Source organism: Pollicipes pollicipes, unplaced genomic scaffold (genome assembly GCF_011947565.3).
Source record: "Pollicipes pollicipes isolate AB1234 unplaced genomic scaffold, Ppol_2.1 Scaffold_6686;HRSCAF=7923_pilon_pilon_pilon, whole genome shotgun sequence".
NCBI lineage: Eukaryota > Metazoa > Arthropoda > Thecostraca > Pollicipedomorpha > Pollicipedidae > Pollicipes > Pollicipes pollicipes.
Window position 1 is genome coordinate 37,334,512 of NW_023596921.1, and position 14,037 is coordinate 37,348,548.

Here is a 14,037-nt window from a genome sequence, read left to right on the forward strand (position 1 = left end):
GCAAGGGCTTCCAGTCGGTCATGAGTGCATTTTCCGACGAGCAACGGATGGGGTCACGAATGTCAGAGGCTCTCTTGCTGTGGTTGGGGCCCTCTGGTATTAAAAGGATCAATACGAGAGATGGCAATGAAGTGGTCCACAGTGAGACAACAGAAGAGCCCTGTCAGTTAATGGCCCCAGCACCATTCAGCTCCCCCGGGCTCTGAAATGGACCCCTAGCCCGCTTTAGCCGGAGGCCCGATAACCCGAGCTATCGTGCTTATGTATGGTGCTTATGGTGCTATAAGTACCTGGTTGGCAATATTTTTGTCGTAGTTTTCTTTCAACCTTTTCGATTGGATGAATTCGAGATCAGAGCTAGCGCAAAGCAGGCTTGTTGTGTGTGCTTGCCACAGCTTCCCATCGTAAAATTCAAATTCAGCGACAGAACTCTGTGGAAAATTTTTAACGTGCCGCAATGCTCAGCATGGTCCACGCCACCGTTCGACCTCCCTGGCATTAAACGGACGCTGCCAGCGGCCACAGACCACCCAAGTTGGGGTCAAATAGTGAGCGCACATAGACACATTCAAAAGAGAATGTCGAGGTCCTCCCTTATCACCATCCCTATCCCTTGGCCCTTAAAGTTCCTCTTAGCACTAGAGATGGCTCTTGACAATAACAAGAAACATAGTGATTTCTCACTGGCTTCCCCCACCCCATTTAGATAAACCTGGACGTGCCTCTGTGAGTGAGTATAGCGATTTGACCCCCCACATGGTCATGGGTGGATTGGGATCGCTAGGAGCTGATACTGAATGAGCAATGGAACGCGCAAAGTGGAGATTTTTGGTTACGTTACTTCATTTTGGTGATCATCCTGTAATCATTTTGTAATCACCCTGTAATCATAATTTAATTAATTTTGGATTCCACCTGTAATGGGACGTGTCAGTGCTCATGTCTGGTCAGGGTTGACTGCCCCATATTTGAACTGGCACCACTGGTGGCCGATCAGCCTTACTGGCGATGAACTAGCTGTTTTGGCTTCCTGATTCATTTGGTGTACTCTGGTGATGGAAGGGGCCATTTTAGTTGCCCAATCGATTTTGTCTCCATTTGATCTCTTTGATTAGCCTCACGCAAGTTTATCCCCAACCAGGGGGCATCGCCTTTTATATTTTCGGGAGGGTCTGAGCTCCCCTCCCAAGAGCTGACTAAACCCCAAACCCAGAAATGCTCTGTGCCCCCCAAGGCTTGTGAGCAGAGGAAAAACTCGATCAAATGTATTCAGAACGATCATCGTAATTTTTTTCTGTAGGTACTAGGTAGCAGATGACTCAACACATCACTAGTAGCATAATGTTAATTGTGTACCAAATAGTATCCTGTAGGTACCAAACGTTTTTGTCATACCAACTGCTCCATGCGTTAAGCCACTCTGCAAATACTTGGCAATTTTTCATGATAACGCCTGGATTTGGGTAAACAACACTTGACTGCAATTTGTGACAGTTTTTTAAAGCACAGGGTGACCTAGATTAGCTAACAGAAAAGCACGTATTTTCCCTAACAAAGGTATGTATTTATTTATATGTGTGTATTTGTCGAATAATCACGGTTGTGGTGGTCACGCAACACAATCAGTAACAGCAGTAGTTATCAGTGCCTCCCTTCTTTGATTTGCTCTGTGTATTACAACCCACATGCTTGTCCATAAAAACATAATCTATTCTTACAGCCAGTAAGTCGCAATTTATAAAACTAGGCGTCTATACAAACATGTTTGCAAGTCTCTGCAGAACATTACCAACTGATACATTTTTGGTAAACAGCGTGTGGTTAGGTAAGAAACACTGGAAACCTTTAAAAAGTTGTTTACACTTACCTTTCATGAAAGCGGATACTGTGAGGCAAATTGGAGAAATGAAAGATTAAGGATGCTATTTCTATTTCTGGAGCATCCAGTGTCAAATTTTTTAATACAAAAGTGGAAGTACCGATAGCGCGAGCACATATAACTTTTTAAATTATGTGCCTAGAACAGGAAAAGAGCAGTACATGTGGTTGCACGCGTGCGCGTTATTTTACTTTAGTGTCGCGATTTGTGGCATGCGTCGCTCTTGCATCGATGCCAAAATATGAAATAACTGTGCGCATGTTAAAGGCGTATGTGCGGTAGCAGTCAATGCCATGTGACATGATAAAATTCAGCGAAAAGGCAAAATCGGTAATCTAATTACTTTTGTTGATTCTGGGGAATGGGTATGTTGAATTCCATGCGATTTTGTAGTTTTTTTTAGGCTTTCTTAATGCGTGCCTGAATGTGTTTTTCATACCACTCTGGCCCAGGCTGAAAAAGTAATAGCGATTATTCCGAAAGCTCTCGTTCAACAGAAACATGCTGGCTGAAACGTTATCTTTATATAAAGGTTGGAAATGACAGGAAGTGCTGTCGTAAAACCGGCTTCAATCCCCGGTCAGACCTAGTATTTGATACTATACTGGGGCGACGTCCACCAATTTGTTCGGCGGAACCGTGACCGAATTTTTGTCGTGCCCGGTCTGTTTCACCAAACCGCGATCTAGCACAGCCCGCCGCGGTCAGTCCCGTTCGCTGTGGTCCTAAACGCATTCCCAGGCGACACTCTACACCAGATCATTACTGCAGACCCGTCGCCTGCCCGCCATCGACGTCGCCAAAACCCGCCGCTGGCACTGCATACAAGAGCAAAAGTAAACTGAACGCCCAGTGATTTGAAAACCGTGTGGGCGCCCGGCCGCCCGTCGACGAATCCAGGCGGGGGCCGGGTCACGGTTGACGTCATAAGTAGGCCCGTCGACCGTCGCCACTGCAGCCGCCGCCGCCGCCGCTGCCGCCGCTGCCGTAACCGCTGCCGGTACCGACCCCGGGTACGGACGTCCGCGGTGTCCCCTTGGCCTGACTTCCGCAGCTCTCGAACACCCTGAAGTGAGGGAGGGAAAAGAGAGCTGACTTGCACGTTAGCCTGGCCCCGACAGGCTTCTTCATCTGTTTATTTGGAAGACATGTGAAAAGAACGTGTAGCTATTGAAGTGCATGTCTTTAATGTATCCCATATAGCAGAAATGATTGACAAAGCGCACAAGGAGACGAAGTCGAAGTTTAAAGAGGACGGCACAACAGGGTGCATCCCGCCAGTATCGTCGTCATGCCCAACAAGATTCACCTTGAATAGCGAACGGCGGGGTGTGTGGATATTGTTTTATTTCCCACAATACAACACAGAAACAGGCTTTGCAGGATTGATATTGCGATGTTTCTTTGCTTCAAACATAGCGCGCATTTTAGCCCCGGTGACAATTCATTTTCATTGCTGGTTCCAGCTTCTGGTATTTATTCATATCGACAAGAGGAATAACGAGCTGAAAGGGATGACGAGCAGCATGTAACTCGCACAGGCTAGCGAAGCGCAGCCCAACAGCATACGTCCGGCCGGCCGCTGCAGGCGATCGTCGCACCGGTGTCCGCCTCATCACTGCGCCCTGGCAGCCACACGGAGCTGCGACGCGCAGGCACCACGCTGGAGACGGACCTACCTCAACTTTCGGTTTTATCGTGTCAAACCAAGCTCGGGCCCGGTCAATGAATGGCATAACCGTGCCAGCGCACTGCACATTCCCTGCAAGGCCGCCGGCCACGCCGAGCCGGTTTTGCCGGGCTCCGCTGGGTTTTGCCGGCAGGAATGCTGCCGGCCAACTTTCGGTGTCGTCACCGGCGGGCGCGGCCTCAGCCGGCGCGTCTCCTGACGCCGCGAACGGGGCCGAGCGGCCGGCGTGCGGACCGTTCCAGCCACCGCTACCTTCCCAGGCGCGGCCGGCGGACCGCCCGACGTTCCCACGCCGGCCAGCCGGGCGACCTCAGGTCAGCGCTAAGGTCACGCCGCGGCCCGCGGGCTGCCGCCGGGTGAGGTGACCATTCGGCGGCCGCAACGTTCGGTAACGGCGGCGATTGGCCGGGGTTCGCACGTAATCGTCGCTTCGGTACGCACCCATTGTTTCGATCGTCGTCTTCCCATGCAGTAGAGCCTTGACGCCCAAGCGATCCAGGTAAGCTATTTCTGCTATAGGCACATCCGCGTTCAGTACCCACAGCAATGTACAGCACAGTGGCGACTCTGTGAGTGCGATATGGGTGGGGGCCATGCGACCACGCGAGCGATTACAAGGGGCGTGACCCTCCAGCACATGTAGCTCGACCTCAGGGCGGGAGAGTCCGCTCTCAGGAGCCTCGGCTGGCCACTGACCCCGCCGGCGGGCACTAGCCGTCGCTCCCAGACCGCGATCCGGTGCGTGACTCGAGTCGGCGGACGAGCCCGTGCCCCCGAAAGCCGCCGAGGCGACGTGCTGATGACGCTTTCTACCAGCCACTCGAGCACTTAAGCTGCTGGCCGAAGTGGGCCCTGCCAGCCCGTCTGGCACGGCTCATAAAGTCGTGACCGGGTGGGGACGTGGGCAGGACCTGCAACGCCCACACACAAAATCACCCCCACGCTAACTGGGCCGGGAAAGCAGCTTTGTGGTGCCATCGGTGCAATTAAATAGCAATTAGACGCTATTGCAGGCCTTTTACTTCATCCACAGAACATTCCCCGTGATAATTAAGAAGTTGTGTACATTCAATGTGCAATCTAATCCTGGCAATCAATGTCATTGCCACGCAGGGCTTGGTGGCGTACCGTGCCGCTTTCTTGACGGCAGATTCATTGCCGACCATATGCCACCGACTTCGCCATTAAACGCGCCCTGACTCGTAAGTGCATGTTTTCTTCACGGGACAAAAGCCAACGTGTGACCTGCTTCTACCTGCCAACAATGATTGGGCCACACCGCGCTCCATCTAGCCACCCGGCGCCCTCTGCGATTCTGCAGCATCACTTTCGAACGGAAGCCATCCCTCCGTGCAGAGGACCCGTGTGGCGAGCGGCAGCCCGCGGCTGTTCCGAGCCGCAGCACGATGCCGGCGCGCAAACGGCGGCCGACGGCAGCGCCACCACCGGCCGTCCCGGCCACCTGGGAGGCTGCGCGCGGTGGAAGCCCTGGGGGCCGCCCTGCATACGGACGACAGGCTGGACTTTCCGGCGCCCGTCCTCGGTTATCGGGCGTGTGGACACGCGCCGCCGGTGGTCGGTCACCGCGGTCAGGTATCGCTGTAGCCGGTCAATACGGAGTCTTTGGTGAGGGGTACCGCCGCGCCAGGACGCCAATGAGAGGTCGCTTGGCTTGCGCAGGTCGCTATCCGCCCCTGCTATCATCTTTCTCACTTTATCCTGCCTCCTCGCGACGGACCATGTCCAGAGCAGGCTGCACGCGTCAGCTACGAGTGGGCTAAAGTGCATCCTGGTGGGGACCCCGTCCGGTCGGATTGGGTCCCGACTGTTGGGTCCCCGGGTGCATGTAGTCCCACCCCAACGTTACCCATTCTCTTCATCCCGTGGCCCTGAAATGGCCATAACCAGTCGGTCGTGACCCAAACGACCAGTATGTGTGTGGCAAACTGACTTCATCGGAAGAACCCACTGCGGAAGTATCTCCACACAAATGCAACAACAAACCGGCGTAAGCCATTGTATTACCATCTTTATTAGCTGCATTCCAATCCACCAGACTTCATTACCAGGCCGATCGGCTTGATTAACGGGTACATTACGACGACACTGAAATCGCCTCCCGGCGTCGAGTCGTTGCCTGGTTCTGCTATTGGCAGTGGGGCGACGCCCCGCCGTGACCCGGTGGCGCACAATGGCTTAGTGAAGCGCGGTATCGGCCGGTGGCGGCTCAGCTTTGGACGCATCCAGCGAGGCGCCGCGCTCTTCACCTGAGAATGGGATCATACGCATGGCTAGCGTTCTGGGAAGTCTCACTGGCAGCATATTGGCCGAACGAGGCTTTTAATGGAGGCTTCGCTCACCGAGACGGCACTATCGTTGGTGAAATGCTGCCTATGCACTTATTCGCCCACTTTTACTTGTGGTGAACCCGGCGGAACAGGCAGATGAGGCCCACGACATTGGTAGGCCACGACGCCTTCTGAAACCGCACGTCCAGCAGCACGTGCAAAAAGCATGCGACAACTTTGACAGATACCATACCTACCTGGGATAGACATGGACATTATGAGGTGTAAAACACGCATTGTTATCCGCAACGCGTAGCATTTGTCGCCAAATGGATCCCGAACAACTCGGTGTGGTTTTTGGGCAGACACAGGGCGGCCGCAGCGCGGTTGACCCGGGCACAGGATGGCCACCTCGACCCTGATCGGCGGGCGGCGCACGCTCCGCCGCCAGCCGTGAAAGCCGGCCAGAAAGCCCTGCGCTTTCGATCCGGCGGTGCGCCCACACAATAGCTCCGTGTCGAAAGGAGAGAAAAAGTTCGCGCCGGACACGAGCGCCGCCGCCACTCACGACATGGATCAGCGCCCCCCCCCCCCCCCCCCCAGACCACGGTCAGCCCGCCGCCGGTCAGCCGGGCGGCCGGCTCAGTATTGCTCAGTGATGGGAGAGCTGCCGCCGCAGTGCGAATAACGCCACATTGACATCAGCGATGTGAAGTTAAGGAGGGTGGACGTGCTGGGTGTGAGAGAGCCATGTGTCGAGCGGTAAGTCCCCATGGCCTACGGCACCCGCAAAGCAACCTGTCTCACGATGGAAAACTATAGGAGAAGTCAATGTGGCAAAGCTGTCGCAGCGAGCTCTTTTTTATGTCAAAATCTTAAAATCGGTTAGATTTCATCCAACGCTGGAGCGATCGCTGCGCCTGCTAACGCAGTCTCCAGCCGAGATTGCGCTTGTAATTTCTCAGCATCCTCTGTTTGCCTGGTGTCGGCCTCGGCCATAATGCTCTAACTCGATATAGCAGAGACCAATGGTGATTCAGTGGGTCTCTGTCGCTGTTTCGACAGCTGAAATCTGGCACGATAGCTCAGCATTCGCCTAGCTCTTGGCTTAACACCTCATATCCGCCTGGCTTCCGAAAAAGCCTCGTCTCCGGCTAGCTCCGCTGGAGCCGCTCGCTCGAGTTGGCTTGAGGTATGACGTTCATATTTCCACCTGAACAGCCACAAGAGCCCCGTTTCAGGGTTGCTGCTGTCGCCACCACCTCATGTCAGATTCACTCCTGATATGATAACGCCATCTGCACTTAAAACCTGGCAAAACGGCCACACCCCGATCTGTCTCCTAGCAAACAGCCTCATCTCCGCCTGGTCCCCTTTACAACAGCCCCATCTCCACCTTGTTCAGCATCATCTCCACCCTACAGCAGAACTGGCCGTATCCCGACTACGGCAGCCCCATCTCGGTCGGGCTGCTGGCGCAGCGGCGCCGTGGGCGGCCGGCTGCTGCTCCGGCGGCGCGGGTCGCGTCTGGAGAGGCCGTCCCGCTGACCCACTAACGCTCTGAAGGTCAACAAACCTGAGCGGAACGCGGAACCAGAAACGCGGTCAGCCGGCGCCGGGCGGCCGGCGAGTGACGTCACCGGTCGAAGAGCGCGTCACAGAGCCGCCGGCGCTGGCTGCCGGGTGCGGGGACCCGCACGAGCCGCGCCGGCCGCGCCCCACCTGAGCTCACGCTGCGTGAACTCGGCCGGCCACCGCCGGCCATTCCTCTGCACCGGTGCCCGTGCCTCTCGAGTCCCAGCTGCAGAGACCGGGCGGCGCCCGCGGGGCATTCCTCTGCGCGTGCGCCGTGCAGGGATGGGTGTGAGCCTCTCACCCGGGTCAACACTAGCACGCTCAGGCATGCGCGGAAGCGAGCCGCACCCGGTGATGCACGACTATCGGATCCGCGCGGTGGCAGCGCACGCGCCCGCGGGATCTGGGTCGGATCGCTGCGTTGACGCAATCAATGCAGGAAGCCAACTCGTCGCATAACTCAGGCATGAGCGTGACAAGTCCAGCGACACATACTTCGACCACAGGCTCATCAAGCACGCAGCTAACTCGTCCAATCAGCACTGAAGTGTCATGTAAAGCTCATATCGAAGCAGCGTGGGTGGATACGGAGCCTCCGTGACACCGGTCTTAGACATGGTTCAGGGCAAACCCCAGTTGCACTCGCGGCCGCTCTGGACGCGGCTGCCGGCTGCTCTAGATGCAGCTCCGGCGACTTGGAGCGGTTCAGACGATTCAGCTGCATTTGCTGGCGACTTAATCGCATCCCCTTCATCTCCAAACCGCGGCTTTCCATCACATATCGGGGCGCGATACGGCCATAGTTGTCAAAGCGCCCCCCCCCCCGGCCCAAAAAATATATCACCTGTCATATGTTAGAGACTAGGAAATTCTGACCCGCACCTTTCGGCAGCTCTAAGACGCAATTTCATTCAGATCTGAACTGCAGCCCCATACGTCCGCGAGCCCCAGCTTCTGCATGTGTTATGTACGTGGTTGGGCCGCAGTTCCCACCATGTTCGAGCCGCGGTCCTAGGCATCTCCGAGTCGCAGCCCCACGCTCAGCTCTGGAGGAGCCAGCCCGAGCCAGCGGCGGTACCGCGGGCTCGTGCGCCCCCAGCGCGTCGCCCGGTCGGCGCGCGCGGCTCCGTTCTGCGCGGCGCGTGACACAGATGAGCGGCACCGCGGCCGGCCCCGCCCGACAGCTGGCTCGCGGCCGGGCGCGGCCGACGCCAGCGCTGCCCGCCCCGGCCGGCCGGCCCGCGCGCCGCTCATTCATTCGACCCGCCCGCTCGCCGGCCGGCCGGCCGGGTCGGCGGCGGCGGCAGCCCGGCAGGCGCGGCCGCCGCCCCGACGGTGCCGTTAGACGCCTCTGAACGGGCAGGGGCGCGCCCAGCGGCGCCGGCGCCGGCGACGCCGACGGGAGCGGTCTCGAGGTGCGATGCGCTGTGGGGATGTCTGTGACACGGCCATGTGAGGAGGCTGATGGGACATTGGTTGGGTCACCGGTTGGTGGGTGGACAACAGGAGCGTTGTTAGCGAGGTGGGCTGTTGAAGATCGACGCGAGAGGGCTTCTGAATACGGGCCTGCCGGCAGCCGCGTGTGGCCACCTGTTGAACGCCGAGCCACGGTCTTCCGTGCGACCTTGTGACCTCGAGTGGTTGAGGTCAACGCGGGTCAGACGGCGTCGCACTTCACCAACGGACCACCGACCGGTCTGTGATGCCGATCTAGTAGACTGGAGGGCGATATGAGCTGCCCGACGCGAAACGACTGGGTCAACGGCCATGCAAATGCGACGTAAATGCGGCAGAAATCGTCTGCATCGTCCTACCATGCCCAGAAGCGTGCCACTGCTGCAGCACTGCCTCATTTCCAAAAACATGAACTGTGCGACTGCAGATAGTGACATACATCCGTCCTTTCATGTCATGCAATTCAATGTCCCCAAATTTCTCATGTTGCCTGAAATCAACGCGGACGAGCGCACTGACACAGAAGTACAACGGCATGCATAAGTCACGTTGACATAACGTGAATGATATCACGGGCTCACGTTTCCAAGCCCTGGTTGAATGTGAGCCAAGAAGCTATCGATGAAAAATGACTGAAATGTTGGTAAAGTGGAGGGCGCTGTGTCCAAATGGGGGTTTTCATATCGATCAAAACGCTACTTCTAGGAAGAGAACTCTTGAGCTAAATTGCAGCAGCAGAAAATATTCAAGACGTTTTCTTACGGCAACGAGTTCTGTAACTGCTGTACAAGTTCTGCTCCGTTTAGTTAGTTTGGTTTTGTAAAAAGTTCTGTTAGTAACAAAAAGTAGACAAATTTTGGGCGCGATTTAGAATAGCGCATATCGTGAGGAACACTGCATATTTTCTTAAGATAACTTCATCTCTCATCCTACTCGGCATGATGCTGCGCCCGTGCAGGTAATCCCGTCCCTGCCACAGGTGTGGGGCCTCGCGATGATTCATCGCTGACGTCACACTGCCCCTGCCACAGGTGTGAAGCCCCACGGTGGAGTACCGCTGACCTAGGCCAATACGGCATGCATCATTCTAGCCATACGTGTTCCAACATCATCGCGGGCAAGAGTGAGCCACCGGCCTGACGTCCCTCCCCACCGCCAGCCATCGCGCGCCACCCCCAGCAGCTGGACGAGCTGCTCGTCCCGCTGCAGTGCGCCCGCCCTCCGTCATCCCCCGATCGGGCCGCCGGCGGAGCCGCGCTGCCACGGCCAGTCACGCCGGTGCCGGCCGCCTCGGCCAGCGTCAGGAACGCGGCCCGCACGGGTCATTATCCGACGCACACGCGCCACCGCGTCCGCCGGCGAAACAAGGTCACCATGACGCCGCGTGGGCTACTTGGCCGCGCGCGCACGCGTGCGCCGCTCTCACTCTTGCCGACATCGGGAGCGGCGACCGCGGCGAGGGTGGCGCGCCGGCGCTTTTTGTGGCGCCGCAGACGCAGCTGCCGCCGGCTGCGGCGCACAGGCAAACTTTCCCGCAGCGGCTCCCAGCGTGCTAGGCGGCCGGGCCGGCTTACTTCGTGAGAGGCCGCCTGCTGGGGTTTTTGAGATGGGTTGTTTCCGGAGTCGATTTGCGTGCGGGATGCGAAAGCTGACAGGTGCGGCCGTCGCGCCGCTGTCCGACCATCGCAACTGACGCTAGCGCTTCGGAACAGTCTGGCCCGCCGCGTGATCCCGGCTCGGAGCAGCCTGCCCATGACGCCGACGCTCCGGAAGAGCCTGGCCCGCCGTGCGACCCCGACTCAGCGCAGCCCGCTCCTGGAACACGGACGCATGCCCGCCAGGCACTGATCCAGTGCAGCGGCGTCTCCACGCTGTCGGTGCAAGCGTACCACGGGTGGTCGATGGAGGGTGTCAGGAAGTTTCGCCGACCTGCGCCAATACTCACGCCGTGCCTCCTCAGCCGACATTGCCACGGCTCGACGCCCCGTTACCCTCAGCACACACCGTACCATATTTTGTGTCAGCTATGAGCTGCAAGAGTAGCTCAGATCGAGGCAACACGGATATCCGTCATCAAAAGCTGTCTTCGCGACTGTCCGCGAAATTTGTGTTAATGTGAAGTAGTCACGACTTTGTTCAGCGGTCAAACACCAGTTTAGATGCATCTAGCTTCGCAAAATCGCATCTTTTAGGCTGTTATGACAGCAAGGTTTGTTCAGGGGGTTTCACCCAGTTGTAAAGTTTTTGGGCAGCTAATATTACTGGTGCGAAAACGGGGCGTCCAGCGCTACATGATCCTGGTCTCTGGTGCGTGAAAGATTTCACGCACCATGCACCGTTAAATTGTGCATACAGCACGGCATAAAAAGAGAAGCCACGAGCACGTTATTTCATCGCAAACCCGCTTTCCAGGTCAGATCCACGCACATCAGTCTCCTTCGACCCCGAAACAGCCCCGGGATACGCTGAGCCCGGTGAGGGCCAGACGATAGCCATGTGGGCCCGGCGAGGACCAGATGACAGCCATGTGGGCCCGGCGAGGGCCAGACGGCAGCCATGTGGGCCCGACGAGGGCCAGACGGCAGCCATGTGAGCCTGGCGAGGGCCAGACGACGGCCATGTGGGCCCGATGGGGGCCAGACGGCAGCCATGTGGGCCCGGCGAAGGCCAGACGGCAGCCATGTGAAGGCCAGACGACAGCCATGTGGGCCCGCCGCAAAGCATGGGTTCGATCACATAACTGTCACACTGCGCTCCATATAGGAAAGAGAACAGTCACGCTGTGACACTACGCCAGAAGGGATCTCCAGAGGCCTAAATAGAGGTCGGCACCCTTCAGCACATACTCCCGGGCGGAAGAGGGCGGAGGGGGGGGGGGCATCGCGTGTGATGCTGCGCGTTCCTCTACACTTGGGTAATGACCCACAGTCTGCGACATGCAAGAGCACTCTAATGTATTCAGGAGGCATTTGGAAAATATCACGTAACAGCACCGCATGGCAACCGAGAGAAGGCAGAATGTTAGGACGCATGGCGTGGTCGCGCCGCCGCAAGCTTCCCTCCAGGGCATTCTCTCGGGCCCAGCCCAACAACGCCCGGGACGGGGAAGAGCCCGCCCGGAGCACACGCCCCACCCTGCGAGACCTCGCTTCCAGCATCAGCGCGGCAGCGAGGTCACGAGCTCCAGCTGTTGCCGGCGCGTCACCGGCTAGCCCCACCCGGCCCGGACCGACCCGCTCCCCACCGGCCGCCCAGGCTCCACAGGCCGCCGGCCCGGCCCGGAGCGCCCAGCACACCGGGCCGGTCCCTCACGTCTCCCGTCACACCGCACCGGCGGGGGCTCAGCCCTTGATAACGGCCACCGGCCTCAGCTTGATGCACTTCTTGCTGATGCCGGCCGCGTGGCACGTGTCCACCACGTCCGTCACGTTCTTGTAGGACTCTGGCGCCTCCTCCATCACCAGCTTGGGCGAGGCCACGCGCACAGAGATGCCCATCTCGTTCATTTTGGCCAGCACCTGCTGGTACTCCAGGTTGCGGCGCGACTTGGCCCGCGACATGGCTCGCCCCTGGCGGTGGAACGCGGAGTTAGACAGGCGGCGCCGGAAGACAGCATGCGCAAATCATCGCAAACAGCACAGAACAAAATTTTGCAGCAAACAACCACGATTCACGATTTCATTTGCATACAACATTTTCGTTTTCAACTCAGTCGGTCTGAAACGTACGCGAGAGAGTGCCACGCTCACCACAAGAGACCACGTCAGCGTACAGCCGGCAGCGAGCCCCGCGCCTGCCGGCGCCCGGTCCGACGGCCGGTGCAGGCGGCGCTGCTGGCGGGCCGAACTCACCGCCCCGTGACAGGTCGACCCGAACGTCTCGAGCATGCCCCGCTCGGTGCCGGTGAGCACGTAGCTGCAGGTGCCCATGGTGCCGCCGATGAGCACCGGCTGCCCGGTCAGCTGGTAGTCCACCGGGATCATCGGGTGGTGCGGAGGGAACGCCCGCGTCGAGCCCTGCGGCGGGTCAGCCGCTGGTCACTGCAGCTCTGTGGTGCCAGGTGCCAACGGCGGTTGGGCTCGACCGGCACCATGTTGCCGGTTACCCGGTCAGTCCGTGCCGAGTGGTGTCAGACGACCTCCGGTCGTGCCAGCATCTTTCCGACAACTACAACAGCTCAGACCGCATGGCCACAGTGTTATAATTTTAGCTTTTTCAGGGGATTCATCCCTGGTAAAATTTGTATCCCATCAGTTTGTGTTGGTTCATTCCAATGGTGCGTTCGTGTGAATGACGGAAGATCTCGTGACGGATTTTACACAAAACATCGGGTATTTCGGACACTAGACGGCGCTTGATGCCTGGGCCGCCGAAGCCCCACGGTATCCGATGGGAATTAAAGAGATCAGAAAATACGCGTCTAAATCTGATGAGTTCAACAGGCGTTGCGCTGCTTAGGGAAAAAGGTTTAGTTTGTTTCACAGAGAAATTGGTCATAAGAATTTCTTGTCGACACGCCGCAGGGTTTTCAAATCCAGTAGTGTTCATTTTGTGTTCACCTGGGCAAGCATCAGTGTGGAATGGGAAATTTGTTATAGCTGAAGACTGACAGCCTTTTGTGATTCAGTCCTAGCATATGGGGACTTTGGTTTAGAATATGACCCAAAAATGACAAATCTTTTAATGATTCAAATTACTTCTTACCTTTCCATTTAAGTCTTGAACTTACACTAATATAACAAGAAAGCAAACGGCCCTTTACCTAGTTTGATGAAAACCAACCTTTTCACGTTTTTTCGTTCAGTTAACTGAATGAATATTTTGGACAAGAAAATATTTAACACATTATTTTCATCTTCTCATATGGCTGTGATGATGCACATTCCAAATTGGTCATCGAAATGAGAACATGTCACTCAGTGCTTGAATCTTTGTCCATAACCCTCGCTCTGATTCGTCGCTTTCATACTGCGGACTGATAGAGGGGTTGATGGGACTTCCCCTCCCCTGGCATATCCAAATACATAAAGGTAGATCCTAGCGGGAAAACACCGGTGGATTGGTCTCAGCGAGATCTCGCGATTGGCACCAGTGTATATTGTTAGTCAATGACTGATATCACTGTGTCGAGTCAAAAGGCCAAATTTTCC

General features: G+C 56.9%; 1 protein-coding gene across 1 annotated transcript; it reads right to left on the reverse strand.

The window, feature by feature from the left end:
• Positions 1 to 11,824: 11,824 nt before the first annotated feature.
• Positions 11,825 to 12,903, reverse strand: LOC119108467 (RNA-splicing ligase RtcB homolog; the record flags this gene model as incomplete). The annotated part of the gene is given in 2 exon segments (XM_037232035.1): positions 11,825 to 12,456; positions 12,739 to 12,903. Coding segments are annotated over 2 exon segments (393 nt in total), but the record flags the coding sequence as incomplete, so codon positions are not given.
• Between the last annotated feature and the right edge of the window lie 1,134 nt (positions 12,904 to 14,037).